Raw genomic sequence first — 21,436 nt, 5'->3', positions numbered from 1 at the left:
GCAAGGATTGTTAGGGATGGTATCAGATCTAAGGATGGGCATACAAATTGGCTAAAGAAAGCAGCAAGCCTAAAGATTGCGTGCAGTTTAGATTTCAGCAAAGGAGAACAGTATGATTGATTAAGAGGAAAAACTGAGTAGGAGAGTAAGCTTGCAGGGAACATACAATCTGATTGTAAAATTCTCTAAAACTGTATGAAGAGAAAAAGATTAGTTAAGACAAATGTTACGTCTTTTACCATCAGACCCAGGAGGTTATAATAGGGAACAATGAGAAAACACATCAACTTAAAAGCATTTTTTGGTTGCTTTTTTCACAAAGGATACAAATAATGCCTCCAAGTCAATATAGTGTGGAGTTGGAGGAACATGGCAGGCTAGGCAACTTCAGGGGAGCAGGAGAGCCAATATCAGGACAGTCTTGAAGAGGGGTCTAGGCGGAAGTGTCGACTCTCCTGTTCCCCTGAAGCTGCCTGGCCTGCCGTGCTCCCTGCCAAATTAACTCTGACTTAACATGAAATATAATGCGGATCAATGTAAGGTTACCCACTTTGGGATGGCAGATTGAGAAAGTTGTAGCAAGACCTAGCTGTCCTAGTACATCAATTGCAATCAGTGAGGGCGCCTCCTAGAAACCTATAAAAATCTAACAGGACTAGACAGGGTAAACATAGGAGGGACGTTCCTGTTGATCAGGGGTCACTGTCTAAGGGTATAGGTTGGACCATTCAGCACTGAGGTGTGGAAAACGTTTTTCAGTAAGGCAGTGGAATTCGCTGCCACAGAAAGCTGTTTATGTCTAAACATTGAATGTTTTCAAGAGAGCGATAGCTGTATTTCTTAGGGCTAACGTGATCAAAGGGTGTGGGGAGAAAATGAGAATACTGAATTATTTGCTAGTAGGGCCGAATGTCCTACTTCTATTTTCTGTGTTTGTAACATACAAGTTGATTGTATTAGTAACAAAGCTATGTATTGAGACAGAAGAAAGCAGACCTAAAATATGCTGCTGTTTGTGGATATTTGGCAGTGAGTGAAAGAAGGCCAAATACACCATTTAACCGAACCTGTCTCTGCTGTCATTTATGTTCTACTTGAGCCTGCCCCTTTTCTTTTCTTATCTAATGTTATCGCGGTCACCCCCTACTTGCTTCTCCTTAATTTGTTTCCTTAAGTGTATCTGTAGTATTTGCTTCATCACTTGCTGCAAGAAGACATTGTGTTCCCAAGATTCATCAGCTAAAGTATTTTTCTGAATGATCTATTGCATTTCATGGTGACTGTCTTATTTGTTGACCTCTTTGGTTAAATTGTTCCCCCTCAGGAAGCACTCTATCTGCAAACACTTAATCAAAATCTTGTACAATTTTAATTACCTCATTTGGATCAGCACACAGACTTCTGAAAAACCTAATCTTTTCACACTTTGCTGTCAAGAATATTTCTGCTGTCATTCTTGTAAAGCTCTGCACTCTCCTAGTGCCTCGATATCATTTTTATAATATGGTAGCCAGAACTCCTTGTGGTATAACCAAGGTTTGATGCATGTTTAGCGTAACGTATAGAAAAGGTTGAGAGTCGGGTGGTCCGAAATAAAGTTTCAGGGAAGCAAGATGGCACCGGCAAGCAAGAAGTTGGTTTGAAGTGTGTCTACTTCAATGTCAGGAGCGTCCGGAATAAGGTGGGTGAACTTACAGCATGGGTTAGTACCTGGGACTTCGATGTTGTAGCCATTTCGGAGACATGGATACAGCAGGGACTCGAATGGTTGTTGCAGGTTCTGGGATTTAGATATTTCAGTAAGAACAGAGAAGATGATAAAAGGGGTGGAGGTGTGGCAGTGTTGGTCAAGGACAGCATTACAGTTGCAGAAAGGATGTTTGGGGACTCGTCAACTGAGGTAGTATGGGCTGAGGTTAGAAACAGGAAGGAGAGGTCACCCTGTTGGGAGTTTTCTATAAGCCTCCGAATAGTTCCAGAGATGTAGAGGAAAGGATAGCAAAGATGATTCTCGATAGGAGTGAGAGAGACAGGGTAGTTGTCATGGGGGTCTTCAACTTTCCAAATATTGACTGGGAACACTATAGTTTGAGTACTTCGTTTGGTCAGTTTTTGTCCAGTGTGTGCAGGAGAGCTTCCTGACACAGTATGTAGATAGGCCAACAATGGGTGAAGCCACATTTGATTTGGTACTGGGTAATGAGCCTGGCCAGGTGTTAGATTTGGAAGTAGGTGAGCACTTTGGTGATAGCGATCACAATTCTGTTATGTTTACTTTAGTGATGGAAAGGGATAGGTGTATACCACTGGGCAAGAGTTATTGCTGGGGGAAAGGCAACTACGATGAGATTAGGCAAGATTTAGGGAGTGTAGAATGGGGAAGGAAACTGCAGGGGATGGGCACATTAGAAATGTGGAGCTTATTCAAGGAAAAGCTCCTGTGTGTCCTAGATAAGTATGTAGCTGTCAGGCAGGGAGGAAGCTGTAGAGCGCGGGAGCCGTGGTTTACGAAGGAGGTGGAATCTCTGGTCAAGAGGAAGAAGAAGGCTTATGTTGGGATGAGATGTGAAGGCTCAGTTAGGGCACTTGAGGGCTACAAGGTAGCCAGGAAAGACCTAAAGAGAGAGCTCAGAAGAGCCAGGAGTAGACATGAGAAGTTGTTGGCGGAAGGATCAGGGTAAACCCTAAGGCTTTCTATAGGTATTTAAGGAATAAAAGAATGACGAAAGTAAGATCAGGCCCAATCAAGGATAGTAGTGGTAAGTTGTGTGTGGAGTCAGATGAGATAGGGGAAGCGCTAAATGAATATTTTGCAACAGTATTCACTCTAGAAAATGACAATGTCGTCGAGGAGAATACTGAGATACAGGCTAGTAGACTAGGTGGGATTGAGGTTCAGAAGGAAGAGGTATTATAAATCCTTCAGAAGGTGTAGATAGATAAGTCCCCTGGGCCGAATGGGATTTATCCTCGGATCCTCTGGGAAGCCAGGGAGGAGATTGCCGAGCCTTTGGCATTGATCTTTAACTCGTCATTGTCTACAGGAATAGTGCCAGATGACTGGAGGATGGCAAATGTGGTTCCCTTATTCAAGAAGGGGAGTAGAGACAACCCTGGTATTTATAGACCAGTGAGCCTTACCTCAGTTGTTGGTAAAGTGTTGGAAAAGGTTATAAGGGATAGGATTTATAATCATCTGGAAAAGAATAAATTGATTAGGGATAGTCAGCACGGTTTTGTGAAGGAAAGGTCGTGCCTCACAAACCTTACTGAGTTCTTTGAGAAGGAGACCAAAGAGGTAGATGAGAGTAAACCGGTTGATGTGGTGTATATGGATTTCAGCAAGGCGTTGGATAAGGTTCCCCACAATAGACTATTGTACAAAATGCGGAGGAATGGAATTGTGGGAGATAAAGCAGTTTGGGTCGGAAATTGGCTTGCTGAAAGAAGACAGAGGGTGGTAGTTGATGGAAAATGTTCATCCTGGAGACCAGTTACTAGTGGTGTACCGCCAGGGTCAGTGTTGGGTCCACTGCTGTTTGTCATTTTCATAAATGACCTGGATGAGTGTGTAGAAGGATGGGTTAGTAAATTTGCAGACGACACAAAGGTCGGTGGAGTTGTGGATAGTGACAAAAGATGCTGTAGGTTGCAGAGAGACATAGATAAGCTGCAGAGCTAGGCTGAGAGGTGGCAAATGGAGTTTAATGCAGACAAGTGTGAGGTGATGCACTTTGGTAAGAGTAACCAGAAGGCAAAGTACAGGGCTAATGGTAAGATTCTTGGTAGTGTAGATGAGCAGAGATATCTTGGTGTCCATGTACACAGATCCTTGAAAGTTGCCACCCAGGTTGACGGGGCTATTGAGAAGGCATACAGTGTTTTAGCTTTTATTAATAGAGGGATCGAGTTCCGGAACCAAGAGGTTATGGTGAAGCTGTACAAATCTCTGGTGCGGCCGCACTTGGAGTATTGTGTACAGTTCTGGTCAGCGCATTATAAGAAGGATGTGGAAGCTTTGGAAAGGGTGCAGAGGAGATTTACTAGGATGTTGCCCGGTATGGAGGGAAGGTCTTCCGAGGAAAGGCTGAGGGACTTGAGGCTGTTTTCATTAGAGAGAAGAAGGTTGAGAGATGACTTGATTGAAACATATAAAATAATCAGAGGGTTAGATAGGGTGGATAGGGAGACCCTTTTTCCTCGGATGGTGACGGCGAGCACGAGGGGTCATAGCTTTAAATTGAGGAGCGAAAGATATAGGACAGATGTCAGATATAGTTTCTTTACTCAGAGAGTAGTAAAGGAATGGAATGCTTTGCCTGTAACGGTAGTAGATTCGCCAACTTTAGGTACATTTAAGTTGTCATTGGATAAGCATATGGAGGTACATGGAATAGTGTAGATGGGTTTGAGATCGGTATGACAGATCGGCACAACATCGAGGGCTGAAGGGCCTGTACTGTGCTGTTATGTTCTATGTAACATTTCTCCCTTAGATGTCAGTTGTCGTCTCTAGGAATAAACCTTAATTTTTGTTTATTCATTCACGGGACATGGGTATCGTTGGCTGGGTCAGCATTAATTTTCCCAACCGTCATAGTGAAGAGGGCAGTTAACAGTCAACCACATTGCTATGGGTCTGCAGTCAGATGTAGGCCAGTCCAGGTTAGGATGACGGTTTCCTTCCCTAAAGGTTATTAGTCGACCCTTAATTCCAGATTTTTTAAAAATTAAATTCAAATTCCACCATTTGCCATAACGGGATTCAAACCCAGGTTCCCAGAACATTACTTGTGTCTCTGGATTAACAATTCGGCAATAATACCACAAGGCCATTGATTCCACGTGGTTTTATTCAGGGTTTTGCCAATTTGTGGTACATTGTTAGCACTTGGTTTATTTGCGCTTTGAGATCATTTATTTCCTCTATCCTACCTGTAGCTGTATCTCAAGTAATATAAGCTCCCTATTCTTTATAATCAAAATATCCCACCTAACATTTCTCTGCATTGAAATTCATTTCTGCCAAGTCCTTAATTCCTTCTACTTTGTTGCAGCGTTCCTTAGGATTGTCCATCATCCCCATTTTGGTGTCATTCCCAAATTTAGAAATTTTGTTCTTACAATGAATTGTGAAGAACATTTACCCTGCGCTGATTAGAAGTATATTACTATGCACCCTTTATCATTGGGCACGGCTGCTCTTTAATCCCACTCTGCCAAGTTATCAATCTATTTCATAATTCTGCACATGTAACTTGTCTCATTTATTTATACTATCCAGCTAAAGTTGTCTTTTAAAAACTTTAAAAGCAGGTAACTTGGGTCAGTATTATCTAAAATACAGGAATTATGTGGATTTCTAATTAATTAGACATAGGAGCAGGAGTATTCGTCTTGTGGAGTCTGCTCTGAGTCCGTTCCGAGATCGTGGCTGATCTGATAATCTTCAACTCTTGCTTTCCTTCCTTTTACCCCGAACTCTGACTCCCTTACTGATTAAAACTCTCTCTACTTCAGCTTTGAAAATACTTAACAAGGAATTTCTGGAGAAACTCAGGTCTGGCAGCATCTCTGCAGAGAAAACGAAGTTAATATTTCACGTTCAGTGAATCCAGTCATTTCTGAAGAAGGGTCACTAGACTTGAAACGTGAACTTTGCTTTCTCTCCGCAGATGCTGCCAGACTTGCTGAGTTTCTGTGGCAAATTCTGTTTTGGTTTTAGGTCTTTAGCATCTGCGATTCTTTGTTTTATTAAAAATACTGAATGTACTCAGCCTTAAGTCTTCTGTGATAAAGAATTCCACAGACACTCAACTCTTTGCAAGAAGAAATTCCTCTGTGTTGTTGTTTTAAATGTGCAGCCCCTTATTCTGGGATTACGTTCATGGTCCTATACTCTCTGACATGGGAGAGCACCCTTTCCACATCTATCCTGTCAGGTTCCCCAGAGTCTTGTACGCCTCGTCAAGGTTGCCTGTCATTCTTTTAAATTCCAACGAGCTCAGCCGAACCTCTTCAAATCTGTCATCATGAGACAGTCCCTTCATACTTGTTGTTAGCCAAGTGAACCTTCTCTGAACAGCCTGCAATGCTTGGAAATTTCCCCACAGACAAGGGACCCAAAACCATTCACAGTATTCGAACTGTTATCTGACTAATACCTTGTATAGTTTTAGTAAAACTGCCCTATTTTGTACTCCATTCCCTTTGAAATAAAAGCCAACACTACATATGCCTTCTCTATTACCACTGAAATTGGATGCTAGCTTTTTGTGATTTGTATTAGAGGACTCTCAAATCCATCTGCTCTGTAGTTTACTGCAGCCATTCTCCATTTAAATAATATTTTGTTCCTCTCTTCTTCCTCCCAAAATGCATAACCTCACATTTTCCCACAGTGTATTCAACCTCACTTAATCTGTCTGTATCCCTCCACAGACTCTGTAACATTCTCAGTGCTTGTCTTCCCACCCCTCTGTCATCTGCAAATTTGGCTATAGTACATTCTCTTCACTCATTCAGGTCAATATATATAGTAAATAATTGTAACCCCAACACTGGTCCCTGTGACACAACTCTGGTCACAGGTGAAAATGCCCCCTGTTATTTCTTGTTTCGCAGGCGTTTCATTGCCATGATGGGTAACATCCTCAGTGCAACATAGGATGAAGCGTCGGTGTGTTTTTCCATCTGATTTTTAAACTCTGGGGTCTGTTGAGATGGATTGCCTCACTTCTAGAATTCACTGCCACAGAAGGCTGTGGAGGCAAGGTCATTGAGTACATTTAAGATGGAGATAGATAGATAGGTTCTTGATTGTCAAGGGGATCAAGGGTTATGGGGAGAAAGCAGGAGAATGGGATTGAGGAATTTATCAGCCATTCTTGAATGGCAGGGCAGTCCCAATGGGCCGAATGGCCTAATTTCTCCTCTATCTTACGGTTTTATAAATTAGCCCTCATCTCTGTTCTAAAGGGTCGCCCCTTTACTCTGAGGCAGTGCCCTTGGATCCTGCTGTCTTTTACCAGTAGAAACATCTCCATGGCAACACTTTCCAGGCCTCTCCGTATTCTGTAAGTTTCAATCAAATCCACCACCCCCACCCGCTGTCATCATTCTAAACTCCATGAGTACAGACCACAGTCCTGAACCGCTTTTCATGTAACAAGCCATTCATTCCCAGGATCATTCTTGTACGCCTCCACTGAGCGCCCTCCAAAGCCAGCTTATCTTTCTTTAGATGCAAGGCCCAAAAACCGCTCGCAATATTCCGAATATGCCCTGACAACATATTTAAGCAGTCTCAGCAGTACATTTCTGTTCTTGTATTTGATCTCCCTTGAAACAAATACGAACATTGCACTTGGTATCAGCCAACAGATCCTGTATGTTAAGTTTGAAAATCCTGAAATAGGGCATCTATGTCCCTTCATGCTTTAGATTTCTGAAGCCCTTCCCCATTTAGAAAATAGTCTACGTCCTTCTTCTTCCCCCCAAAGTGCATTACCTCACACTTTGTTGCATTGTATCCCATCTGCCACTTCTTTGCCCACTCTGCTAGCCTGTCCAAGTCCTCTATAGCCTCCCTGATTCCTCAACATGACTTGTGTCTCCACCTATCTTTTTGTAACTTAGCAAAATACTCTCGGTTCCTTTGTCCAAATCATTAATATATAATGTAGATAGTTGTGGCCCCAACACAGACACCTACGGTACTCTACTTCCTCTGGCTGCCATTCTGGATAGGACCTCTTTATCCCTACTCTCTGCCTTGTGTCAGTCAGCCAGTCATGTATCCATGCCAGTGACCTGCCCCCAACAGTATGAGCTATTATATTTCTCACGTCTCACCCCATCAGCCTCCAGATTCAACGCATCTTTCTCAGCCACTTTCGTCACCTGCAATCTGACCCCACTACCAAGGATATATTTCCCTCCCCACCCTTATCTGCTTTCTGGAGGGACTGCTGTTACCATGACTTCCTCGTCCACTCCTCACTCCTTGCTAGTTCCACCATCCCTGACACCTTTCCCTGCAACCTCAGGAAATGCTACACCTACCCCTTACCTCCATCCCAGGCCCCAAGAAGACCTTCCACATTACACAGGTGTTCACCTGCACATCCGCCACTCTGCTATTTTGTATCTGCTGTTCCTGACGTAGCCTCTGCTATATAGGGGAAACCAAGCGGAGGCTTGGAGACCGTTTTGTGGCGCACTTGCGCTCGGTTTGTGACAAACGACAACACCTCCTAGTCGCAAACCACGTCAGCTCCACCCCCGGGGTGACATGTCCATCCTGGGCCGCCTCCATTACCACAACAACGCCACTGGAGGAACAGCACCTTAAATTCTGCCTTGGAACCCTGCTGCCCAATGGTCTCAATGTGGACTTTACAAGCTTCAAAATCTCCTCATCCCCGACCTCATCCCAAGACCAGCCCATCTTGTCCCCACCTCCTTGACCTGTCAGTCTTTTCTCCCACCTATCCGCTCCTCCCATCTCACTGACCAACCCCACCCCCACTTCCTACTAACTAGCCTCGTCCCTGCCTCATCGACCTATCCCTCCCATTTCCCTCCTCCCTGACCAATCCCCATCCTACACCCACCTGTACTGGCTTCATCCCTGCCTCCTTGAACTGTCCATCTTCTCTCCCCCATCTGCTCCTCTACCCACCTTCTATCATCGCCTCCCCTTCTATTTATTTCACAGCCCCCTTCCCCTCCTCCATTTCTGGCAAAGGATCCAGACATGAAACGCCAGCTTTCCTGCTCCTCTGCTGCCTGGCCTGCTGTGTTCATCCAGCTCTACACCTTGTTATCTCAGACTCAAGCATTGGACATTCCTCGTATCTCAGCATGAGCTATTACCTTATTTAGCAGCTTCGTGTGCAGCACCTTTGTTGAAGACATTCTTAATGTCCAAATAGATCATGTCCATTGGCTCTCCTTTGTCTAACTTGCTCATTACATCCTCAAAGAATTATAACTGATTTGTCAGGCATGACCTCTCCTTGACAAAGCCATGTTGACTCAATTTTCCATGCACTTTCAAGTACTCTGCAACCTCATCCTTAATGGACACTCAAACTGTCCAATGACCAAAGTCAGACTAACCAGTGTATAGGTTCCTGTCTTCTGCTTCCCTCCCTTCTTAACAGGGGGTGTTACATTAGCCATTTTCCTGTATTCTGCGACCCTTCCTGACTCCTGTGATCCCTGACAGATCACTACCAATTCCTCTGCAATCCCTGAGATATAATCTGTCTAATCTGGTTGATGTTTCTATCTTCAGATCCTTCAGCTTCCTTAGCATCTTCTTGTTAGTGAAGGCCACTACACACTTCGCTAGCCCCTGACTCTATCAAAATGCTGGTTTGCTGCTGGTGTCTTCTATAAAAATTGATACAAAGCACCTCCTCAGTTCCTTTGCCATTTCTTTTTTCTCCATTATTACGTCTGTATTAAATAATGTCTACCAATTGGCCACCCATTCGGCTAGCTTTTCTATGTCTATTGCAGTCAATTCAAGCCATCCTCACTGTTTACTGCCTCAAGTTTGGTACAGGTGGCAAATTTTGAAATTCTACTCTATTCCAAATTCCAAGACAACATGAAAATGGTGACATTGGTTTCATTGATTCCAATCAGCGAAAGTAGGCTGGCAGGTACAGCAAGCAATTAGGAAGGTAGATGGTATATTGGCTTTCATTGCAAGAGAATTTGAATATGGAAATAGTGATGTTTTAATGCAGTGAAACAAGGCCTTAGTGAAATTATGCCTGGAGTATTGCATATGGTTTTCGTTTCCATATGTAAAAGATATACCTGCATTAGAGGGAGTGCAGTGGAGGGTTCACTCTGCTGATGGGCACTACGGTCCTCTGTGGAGAGTTGGTGCAACTGCGCCTGTATTGATTAGGGTTTAAAAGGATGAGAATGGATCTGATTGAAACATATAAAATTCTAACCAGTCAGACAGACTAGATGCAGAGAGGGTGTTTGCCCTATTTGGGGAGCCTAAAATCAGGGATCAGAGTCTTAGAATATGGGATAGACCATTTAGGAGGGCACTGAACCTGTGACGTTCTCTAACGCAGAGAGCTGTAGAGGCGAAGCCACTGAATATATCAAGCAAAAGATAAAAATGCACATTGTGTGGACATCAAGAAGTTTAGGAAGAAAACAGGAATCTGAGATAGAGGATCAGCCATATCATATTGAATAACAGATGGGCCGAATGGCCTACTCCTCCTAGTTTCTGTGTTTATGACTAGACTAGTCTAGACTAGACAAGTCAAATCACAGAATGAAACTGGTTTGAAAATTTATTTGTTTGGTCATAATGATACTTGGTCAAGGAGGACATATTCGCACAAGCTGCAGATTTTCTTTACTTTCAGAACAGAAGTTTATTTTACAAAAATAAAGGAAAACAATTGAATTTAGCGATCGAAATATAAAAGATACTGAGAAAGATCGCTAAATAAGCAGGAAAACAAAGTTTTAAGCTGTTTACTGACACAGTCCATCCTCTGGGTGAAAGAAAATTTTCCTGATATCCCCTCTAAACCTCCTGCCCTGATTTTAAATCTATGCCCCATGGCCATTGATCCTTCACCAAGGGGAAAAGCTTCTTCCCATCTACTCTTGATATGTCCCTTATAGTCTGAAACATCTTAATCATATCCACCCTCAGTCTCCTCTGCTCCAAACAAAACAACCCCAGTCTATCCAATCTCTCTTCATAACTAAAACTGTATCGCCCGTGCATCATCCAGCGCAGTCATATCCCTCCTATTTGTGCCTTTCAGTATGGCACACAGTACTCTAGTTGTGACCTAACCAACTTTTTATACAGACCAGCACAATCTCCCTGCTCTTAAACTCTATTCTTCAGTTAATAAAAGCCTTCTTAACCATATTATCTACTTGTACTGCTACCTTAAAGGACAAATGGATGTGCATTATCAGGTCCCACTGATTCTTGGTGCTTCCCAGGGCCCCACTGTTCATCATGCATTCTCTTGTCTTTTTTGTCCTGTCTAAGTACATCTCTTCACACTTATCCAGATGGAATTCTATTTGCCACTTGTCACTTCATCTGATCAGCTGGTTTGATATCCTCCAATAATCTAAAGCTATCCTCCTTACTTTACCACCCACAAATTTTCATATCATCGACAAGCTTACTGATTTCTTTTTGCGGTGAACTCCAGAGGTGAAGTGAGGTGAGATGACAGCCCTTGACTTCCAAGGTCATATTTGACCAACCGTGGTATCAAAGAGCCGTAGTCAAATGGAATATATGGGACTTGGAACTCTACAGGTTGGAGTCAGTGTTGGGGCCACAGCTGTTCACTTTATATTTTAATGATCTGGATGAAGGGACTGGGGGCATTCTGGTGAAGTTTGCCGATGATACGAAGATAGGTGGACAGGCAGGTAGTACTGAGGAGTGGGGGAGGCTGCAGAAAGATTTAGACAGTTTAGGAGAGTGGTCCAAGAAATGGCTGATGAAATTCAACGTGAGCAAATGCAAGGTTTTGCACTTTGGAAAAAAGAATACAGGCATGGACTATTTTCTAAACAGTGAGAAAATTCATAAAGCAGAAGTACAAAGGGATCTGGGAGTGTTGGTCCAGGATTCTCTAAAGGTTAACTTGCAGGTAGAGATCGTGATTTAGAAAGCAAATGTAATGTTGTCGTTTATCTCAAGCGGGTTGGAATATAAAAGCAGAGATGTGCTCCTGAGACTTTCTCAATCTCAAGTTAGGCCCCATTTAGAATACTGTGTCCAATTTTGGGCCCCACACCTCAGGAAGGACATACTGGCGCTGGAGCATGTCCAGCGGAGATTCACACTGATGATCCCTGGAATGGTAGGTTTAACGTACAATGAATGGCTGAGGATCCTGGGATTGTATTCATTAGAGTTTAGAAGGTTGTGGGGAGATCTAATGGAAACTTACGAGATAATGTATGGCTTAGAAAGGGTGGACGCTGGGAAGTCGTTTCTGTTAGGTGGGGAGACTAGGACCCGTGGGAACAGCCTTAGAATTAGAGAGGGTGAATTTAAAATGGAAATGAGGAGACATTTCTTCAGCCAGAGAGTGGTGGGCCTGTGGAATTCATTGCCACAAAGCGCAGTGGAGGCTGAGACATAAATGTCTTCAAGATAGAGATTAACAAATTCTTGATCTCAGCAGGAATCAAGGGCTACGGGGAAAGTGCAGGGAAGTGGAGTTGAAATGCTCATCAGCCGTGATTTAAATGGCGGAGTGGACTTGATGGGCTGAATGGCCTTACTTCCACTCCTATGTCTTATGGTCTTATGGCACATAGGAAGATGGTCATGGTTGTTGGAGATATTTCACCTCAGCTCCACATATCTCTGCGGAGTTCCACAGGGTGGTATCTTAGACCCAACCATGTGATGGAATGCCTCCCACTTGCCTGAGTGAGTGCAGGTCCAAGAACATTTAAACTTGACACCATCCAGGGCAAAACAGAGAACTTGATTGGCACCACATCTACTTCGTCCATCATCAATATTCAGTAACAGCAGCATATACTACCTGCAGGATCACTGTAGAAATTCACCAAGGATCTTAGGAAGCAGCTTCCAAACCTGTCATCACTACCATCGAGAAGAACAAGCACAACAGATATATGGGAACAACACCACCTGCAATTCCCCTCCTAGCCACTCACCATCCTGACTTGGACATATTTTGCTATTTCTTTGATGTTGTTGGGTCAAATTCCTGAAATTACTTGCCTAATGGCATTGTGAGTCTACCTACAGCCCATGGACTGTAGCAGTTCAAGAAAGGAGCTCATCACCACCACCTCATGGGCAACTAAGGATGTGCAATAAATACTAGCCCAGCCAGCAATGTCTGTGTACTGTAGGCAAATAAACAAAAATTATGGAAACAACTTGAGTTATTTCCAAGTCAATTGCTGTCAATTTGTCACAATTCTGAGAGCCTAAACCTTCTCAGTTTTGAATAATCTATAGATTTCTAACTAGACTCTCCTGGTTTGGAAGGTTCACAGATAAAACCCGTTTCTGCTAATGTGACTGCTTCCCTGAACAACAACTCGGAGAAACTAAACTTGCTTCTGCATTCAATGATGGTATCTTCTGACTCAACTTTAAATAATCTTTGAGTGTTGACCTCAATGTTGCTGCTACTTGTCATCTTTTCATTAATGCCACAGGGTCTGCAGTCACCTTGCTGACAAATACTGAATTTTGTCCCTGTTCAGGAAGGACACTGACCTTATTTCTTTTCCCCCCAAATGAAAACCTTCCACAGTAGTAGCCAGCACCCATCTGCCTCAATTTGAAAGCCGAAACCTAAAAATATTAATGTGAATTGTGCACGTTTAATTAGTTCACCAGCATTCTATATGGTAACTTGTCTCTCACTTAAAATTCTGGTAAAATGAAAATGCTTGTATTTGGTTTGACTTGGTGAAGGCAAGGGCATTTTTTTAATGCCTGGGGCCGGATATTTAGATCCCATACGAAGTCTGTGTTCGGTAAAGGGGCCTGTGTAAAAGTGCTGGAACTTTGCCTACCACCTCCCAGGCCACGCCTGAGCTCAGCTCTATTATATGGATGGTACTGTATATTCATTAACAATTAAAAGTTATTTGAGCTTTTAAAAGCTCACTTGACCCTTTTGTTACAGTGCCTTTGCCATAATACAAATATTGGGTGCAATCAAGTAGAATTGGGAAACCTGTTGTTTTCTTACCAGATTTTAAGTGTAGGAGGAAAGAGGAATGCTACCTTCAGAGGCAGCCCATCATACACTCAAGCACCCCATTCCTTCCTCCCAGCGCAGACTTGAAAATTGTCTCTGCAAGCCCACTGCTGTGCACCTCCCCCACCACACCATCTATAAATTTGCCACACCTTTTCTCCATCCAATGGCCCTTGCTTATGTTGGTCTGGGATCCATTGCGACCCTCATCCAAGGGCTCATCATGCAGTTCCAGCTGCAACAAGTACCAAGCTCAGGTGTGGCTGAAGTTATTGGTTATTGAGATCGGCTGGCAGCTCAGGAGGGTAAGACTTCCGCTACTGAGAGGTGAATGTCCCCTGATCCCCTAATTTAGCCCTGCCTGAAGCATCTTAGGACTGCGAGACTGTTGTTTTGTAGCCGGTTTTGTTTCTGGGGATGGGGTTATGTGAGCTATCTGCCCCATCCCTGGGCGATTTCTGCTCCTGTGAGTATAAAGGTTTAAGTCACTAGTTAAGTCAGTGAAACTGCTAAAGTTGTTTGTGGGTAGCAACAAGAGAATTTGGATCTGGTGGCTCCCTGGTTAGCAATGTTGCCTCACTGCTCTAGTGACCCAGGTTCAATTTCAGCCTTGGGTCTCTGCATGGATTTTGCACATTCTTCCCTGTGTGCATGGGTTTTCTCCCGGTACTCTGGTTTACTACCACAGTCCGAAGATATGCGGCAACAAAAGCCAATTGCTAGAAAAGCTCAGCAGGTGTGGCAGCATTTGTGCAGAGAAATCAGTTCTGAGAAAAAAGTCACTGAAACCAAAACGTGAACTCTACTTTCTTTCCACAGATGCTACTAGATGTGCTGAGCTTTTCCACCGATTTCTATTTTTGTTTTTGATTTCCAGCATCTGCAGTTTCAATTTTTTTTGTTTACCAGAGATGTGCAGCTAAGATGGATTGGCTGTGCTAATTTGTCTGTGGTGTCCAGGGTTGTACATGCCAATGGGTTAGTTATGGTAAATGTGAGGTTGCGGCGATAGGGTAGGAGAGAGTGGAATGCTCTTCAGAGGGTTGGTGGGCTGAGTGGGCTTTATCTGCACTATAGAGTTTCTACGATTCTATTGTAGCTTGACAGTTTGGAAGATTGAGGTGATGAATTTATGTAATGTATTTAAGTTGTTCAAACTTAAATTCAAATAATGAAGCAATATTTATAAGCATGCCTGTTTAATTACAGGAAAGTAATTCAGCAGAGGGGACTGGAGGCTCTTCAGAGGAATGGCGGAGTGAAACTAACAGCTCAAGGTAACACAGCTGCTTCAGTGTATTTTTAAAGTACACATTTGTCGTAGATGTAGAAATATACTGGTATTGACAACAGGATTGAGTACTTTGCAATTTAAAGAAAAAATGAACTGCTGAAGAAGGGCCACTGGACTTGAAACATGAACTCTGCTTTCTCTGCACAGAAGCTACCTGAGGTGCTGAGTTTCCTGAACAATGTGTTTTTGTTTCAATTTTACTTTTATGTCTTTGTGGAATGTGAACATTGCTGACTAGGCCAGCATAGATTGTCTATCCATCATTGACCTGAAGAAGGCAGTGGTGAGTTCCCTTCTTGAACTATGCAGACCTTGATCACATTTTCCTTCAAAATGTTCAGGATTGGCAGTTGGAATTAAGAATGCATTGCAATGTTACCAAAAAGGGGGATAAAAAACAGTATTGAGAAACTTCTTCATTCTGATTACTTCAGCATAAATTCTCCTTTATGAGCACATCCTTTTTGACCACAAACATCTTGCAGTAATGTAACATCTTTAACATAGTAAGACTCCTGATGTGCTTCAATGGATTTCTCAAATAAAGGCCACACTAAGCTACTTAGTAATATTAAGACGTGTAACCAAATATTCAGTCAGAGACAGCTAGCTTCTAAGAGTGCCTTAAAGGAAGATAAGAGGTGGAGAGGTTCAGGGAGGAAATTCCAGAACTTGGCTGTAGAAAGCTGATGGCATCACTTCCAGTGGTGACATAGTAAATTTGGGGATGTGTAAGAAGGCAGAATTCGAGCCACACAAAGAACTTGAAAGTCTATAGTACTGAACAAGATACCGAAAGTATGGAAAGACAAGACCATGCAGAGATTTGAAAATAGCAAGAATTGAAGTGCTGTTAGACCAGGAGAGACTGATGCATTTGCTGTAAGTTATGACTTGGCAGAAGAGACTTGAAAGAATTTGGATTTACAGCGGGAATTAGATAGGAAGCTAGGAGGTTTGTGGCGTATGGTTATTATTCCTGATGCCCTGTTTGCTTTCTGTTTGATCTCTTCGCATTAATTGGCGACTTGCATACTAGCATAAAACAGGAAGACCTGTATTTGTGTTGTGTTTTTGACAGCCACAATATGTCCCACATGCTTCACAGTCAATTAAGCACTTTTGAAGTGCAGTCTCTGTTATAATGTGGGAAAGTTGGTTGTGAATTTGCACATTAAAATACTGCACTAATGGGAGACTAATAATAACTAGCAAATTTTTTTTGGAATATAACACTGATTGAGGGTGAACTGTTAGCCAGGAAACCGTGCATAACTTGGCAGAAATTGCTGGTAAGCTGTCACAGGTTATGCAGCAAATGTTTAGAGAGAGTTCGTATTTGTTCATATTTCAGTATGTGACCTCATATCAGAACTGGGAAAAGTTAGAGATATTCTAAGTTTTGAACAAAGGATTAATAGAAAAGCACAAAAGGAAGGTTTGTAATTTGGTGGGTGACAGGTGATTTTGTTTATAAGAGAGATTGGGCTAAGTGGGTTAGTATTTTCTTGTTTTGAAGATTGAGAAGTGATCTCGTAGAAGTCAACAAAATGCACAAAGGAAGTAAACAGAGTGAATATAATTAAGCTGTTTCCCAGTTTGTGGAGTCGAGAACCAGGGGTCACAATGTAAATATATGAAGAGAGTGCCATTTAGGGCTGAGAGTAGGAGAAATGGTTTTAACTCTGAGAGTTGAATCTCTTTGGAATTCTCTACCTAGGAAGGGTGTGGAAGTTAGTCCATTGCGAATGTTTTAGATAGAGGCTAATACATTTCTGATTACTAATGGCACAAAGAGTTAAGGAGATAGTATTAGTTAGAGATAATGAGTGGTTGATTAGTCACTGTTTTAAATGGTGAAGCAGGCCTGTGCTCCTCAAAGTTAGTCCTCCAGGTCCAAACTGAAGAGAGATGGAGCAGCAAGGAAACAAATAATGCAACCATAGTCATTGTTCATATAACTGAAAGAGCAAACCAAAACAAGCAAAGGACAGGAAACACAAGTTTATGTCTGAAATGGTTGAACTCCACATTGAATCTAGAAGATGAAGTGCCTAGTTTAAAAAAAAAATGAGGTGCTGTTCTTAATGCTTACTGTGAACCTTTCTGTAACACTGCAATAGACTGAAGACAAATATCAGAGTGAATGCAAGCTGAAGAATTAAAATGATAGGCCGCCGGAAGCTCAGGATTATGCTGGCAGATAGAATAGAAATGTTCCACAATATAGTTCCACTATTTGGTACTTGCTATCCTAGGAAGCAGCCACATTGTTAGCAGTGAATGCAGTAGACTAAATCAAAAGAAGTTCAGGTAAATTGCTACTTAACCTGGAAAGTGCCTTGGGCCAAGAATGATGCAGAGAGAGGAGGCAGAAAGGCAGCTGCTTCATCTCCTGTGTTTGCAGGGAAAGGTGATATGGGAAAGAGATAGGGCATTGGGGGTTCACTGAGGAATGGGCCACTGTCCTTTCAAAATGCTTTTTGATGGGGGTAACTCATCTACTTCTGTTTGGAATTGGGTCATGGGATCTTGTACATCACCTGAGAGGGCATACCTTTTAACAGATGTTAATTTGGAGCTTGACTTTATATACATATATGCATTGTATTGTAGGTACCTATGTGTTGGTCAACATTGATGCTACCTGTTAAATGTATGACCCATATCTTTCTTGCAGTCGTTAGTTCTTAAGAGTACTGACCAGTGCATATCTGTGGATTTGAAGATAATACATTATCCAGATCACTGAAATACTTCGATGAGAATGTATTTGCGCGCAATGTAAAAGATAACTTTTTGTTTGGTAATACAAACTTTGTTCTTCAAAATAGATGCATCTTCCTCTTTATAACAGTATCCATCAACTGACCCAACTTATTCTTGAAAATATGTTTTTGTGCTGAGCTTATTGATTATGTTCACGTCAGAACAACCTGTCAGCTTAGTGCAAATCCTGAGGCTTTAATGGTGCCCAGGTACAATGTATGTGCAATATTCTGACTACATTTCTCTGTGCAAACACAATTACATGATTTGTCTTGAACTTGTGAGCCTAGGAGGCTTAGAAGATGCATGTCATTAGGAAGTGTAAGATATGCATCAGTAAGAACAAAGAAAGTACTATCAGATAACCAGTCATTTTCATTTTTGTAATAAAATGTGAGGCTGGATGAACACAGCAGGCCAAGCAGCATCTCAGGAGCACAAAAGCTGACGTTTCAGGCCTAGACCCTTCATCAGAGAGCTCTGATGAAGGGTCTAGGCCCAAAACGTCAGCTTTTGTGCTCCTGAGATGCTGCTTGGCCTGCTGTGTTCATCCAGCCTCACATTTTATTATCTTGGATTCTCCAGCATCTGCAGTTCCCATTATCTCTGATACATTTTCATTTTTGTAAGTATTTGAGGAACTTTGTGTTGCAGCATTACAAAGCCAAATTGCAGAGGAAGTAAACAACTTTTACTCAGACATAGGTGGAAGTTGAAATAATTCTTATTTGCAGTTTCCGTTCTAAATATGGGAGATGAATTAATTCTTATTTGTGTTTAGTGATTCTTCAAGTGAGTATTCAGATTGGACAGCAAATGCAGGAATTAATCTTCAGCCACCCAAAAGACCAACCAGACGGCGAGCTCCACTCATTATGAGCAGCTCAGAAGATGAACAAGATGATAAAGCTAAGCCATCATGGAATCAAAATATAAAGAAACCTAAAGGAAGACCACGGAAGGTAACTGTAACTTTCATGTATGTTTTTCTAGTTTTGTGTTAGGGTATGTTATTTTTGGCTGTGGTCATTCTTACTCCAGTAGCTACCTGACACTTGCTCAGATGTTGCTCAACAAACAGTTCAGGTTCCTAAATGCAATCATGCCCCTGGAATTATTCATGGGAAATCCAATTTTTTAGGATTTGCTCACAACCTTCATCTGAACACACAACCAAAGTGTTGCTCTAAGAGCGAAATATTACCGATGTTGGATATCTGGAATGAGAACAAAAAAGTGTCAAAATACTCGGGTGATTTCATATTTGTGGAGAGGGAAAACCAGTTTGGGTTTCAGGTGAGTGACTCTTCATTAGAATGAGATGAGGCAAAGATTTCTGCTGAATGCTGAAACAAGAACTTTGTTTCTGTCTGCACTGAAATTGCCTGGTATACTAAGTATTTTCAGCACCCAGTTTTCATTAAAGTATTTCCTAACATGGTAAAGGTTCTTCAGATTTTCTTATCCTTCCTCACTGAATGAGACTATTTGGATGGAATGGGTTATGCAACAATGCAAGTATAATGAAAATGTAGCACTCAAAATACGGCTAGCACTCAAGGTCTTTAATTTCCTCATTCAAATTCTATATCAATTAATAGCCAAATAACAAGGAACTTGTTTTGTAATGTCACACTAATATATATTGTAAATCGTGTGAAACCTGTTTTCAACAAATAAACATTTTTAAGTTGGGGAGAGAGTTGTTTTTGATATAAATGGTATGTATCTGCATTACATAATTTTGCTTTCCTGTTGCAATGCAGAGACCCAATCCAGTGCCAACCGGAGAAGGTACAATTTCAGAGGAATGGCATCCCCCAAAGTGGATCACAGATACTGTACCCCGTAGGTCACCATATGTTCCACAAATGGGTGATGAGGTAAGAAAACTGACATTCAGTTACAAACAGTAGTGCACCAGGAATTCTGTGTATGATGCACAATCCCAAAACTTGTACTTCAGGAAATGAGTATGATTTAAATGAAGGAATTTTATGAAGATTCTTTTGTTTATTCAAAGTAACTAAATCCTGCTGTCTGGAGTAGAAGTTAATATTGTCCATAACCTCAATCTTGTACTTGATGCCTCTGCAATTTGATTTGGGTTTTTCATGGCTAGTCAACATCTTCAGAGTAATTTTTACTAATGCCGCACTTCATTACCACACATTTAGCACAGAGTTCAAATTCTTGCAAGGTTTGGGGGAAGTTTTACTTTTCGTTTGATTCTCATTACCTGTATATTTATCTGTCTTTGTATATTACTTTGTGTCCTTGCAAATCCTGATTTTTTTTATTTCTCCCCCTCTTATTGTTTATACTTCTAGAATATCTTGGAATTTTTTTTATATTCCTTCCATTTCTCTATCTGATTTTTTCCAAAAGGTGCGCCATTCTTTGTAATTAGTGCTGTTATCAACTGTGAATGTACCAAAGGAATGGTCAACTGATTTAGATTAGATTAGATTCCCTACAGTGTGGAAACAGGCCCTTCGGCCCAGCAAGTCCACACCGCCCCTTGAAGCATCCCACCCAGACCCCCATCTCCCTATAGCCCACACATCCCCGAACACTACGGGCAATTTAGCATGGCCAATCGACCTAGTCTGCACATCTTTGGACTATGGGAGGAAACTGGAGCACCCGGAGGAAACCCACGCAGACATGGGGAGAATGTGCAAACTCCACACAGACAGTTACCCAAGGCGGGAATTGAACCTGGGTCCCTGGCGCTGAGAGTCTGCAGTGCTAACCACTGAGCCACCGTGCTGCCCGATAGAGTTAGGGTGAGGATATGTTGTGGGATAGGAATGTCACTGGGAAGGCCAGCATGTGTTACACGTTCCTAATTGCCCTTGGATTAAGAGGCTTGCTGGGCTGTTTCAGGGTGGGGGTTGCAATTGAGTCAACCATTTGCTGTGGATTTTCGAAGTCACACCTAGGCCAAACTGAGTCAGGATGAAAGATTTTTTTTGCCTAAAGGATGTTGGTGAAACGGGTCGGATTTGACATCAGTTAACAGTAGCTGAACTGATTATCGCAACTAGTGGTAGTTTAGTATTCCAACTTTATTAATTGATTTGAAATTCCACCAGCATTAGCCCAAGCCTCTGTATTAGTCCAATGGCATTGCCATTATTCCTACTATCTCCCCTGACTTATAGCATGAAGAGAATTTTCATCTAATTGTATCTGGGGGGGAAAAAAGTTATCCATCCTAGTCCTTTATTTAAGCTTTTGGTCCATAGTGTGGTAGGTTACAGCATTTCAAGTTCTATCCAAGTGGTTTTTAAATGCACTAATTGTTGTTTCAGAGACATTCAGGCAGACACATGAACAGACAGGAAATAGAGGGATACAAATCATGTGCAGGCAGATGGGAATAGATTAGAATTGCACCAGGGTTGCTATAGACATGATGGGCGAAGGGCCTGTTCCTGTCCTGTAATGTCATTTGTTCTCTATGATTTTTCAGGTAGTGAGTTTCAGATCCCAAATTTTCTCAATGAAACTACCCTTATACCAATTATTTCTTAAGATGTGCCCTCCAGTTATTGCTGTCACTGTTATGGGAAGCTGTACTTTT

General features: G+C 42.1%; 1 protein-coding gene across 3 annotated transcripts in view; it reads left to right on the top strand.

The window, feature by feature from the left end:
* Nucleotides 1–21,436, top strand: part of LOC125456751 (bromodomain and WD repeat-containing protein 3-like) — a 180,380-nt gene that overhangs the window by 97,598 nt on the left and 61,346 nt on the right. For all 3 annotated transcript variants that reach the window (XM_048540134.2, XM_048540133.2, XM_059650165.1), the window contains 3 exons: nt 14,994–15,061; nt 18,629–18,809; nt 19,614–19,730. In XM_048540134.2, coding sequence (XP_048396091.1) covers nt 14,994–15,061; nt 18,629–18,809; nt 19,614–19,730 — 366 coding nt within the window. The remainder of the gene's footprint in view (nt 1–14,993; nt 15,062–18,628; nt 18,810–19,613; nt 19,731–21,436) is intronic.

Source organism: Stegostoma tigrinum, chromosome 12 (genome assembly GCF_030684315.1).
Source record: "Stegostoma tigrinum isolate sSteTig4 chromosome 12, sSteTig4.hap1, whole genome shotgun sequence".
NCBI lineage: Eukaryota > Metazoa > Chordata > Chondrichthyes > Orectolobiformes > Stegostomatidae > Stegostoma > Stegostoma tigrinum.
The sequence above is the reverse complement of the archived record's forward strand: the minus strand, read 5'-3'. Positions and strand labels throughout refer to the sequence as shown.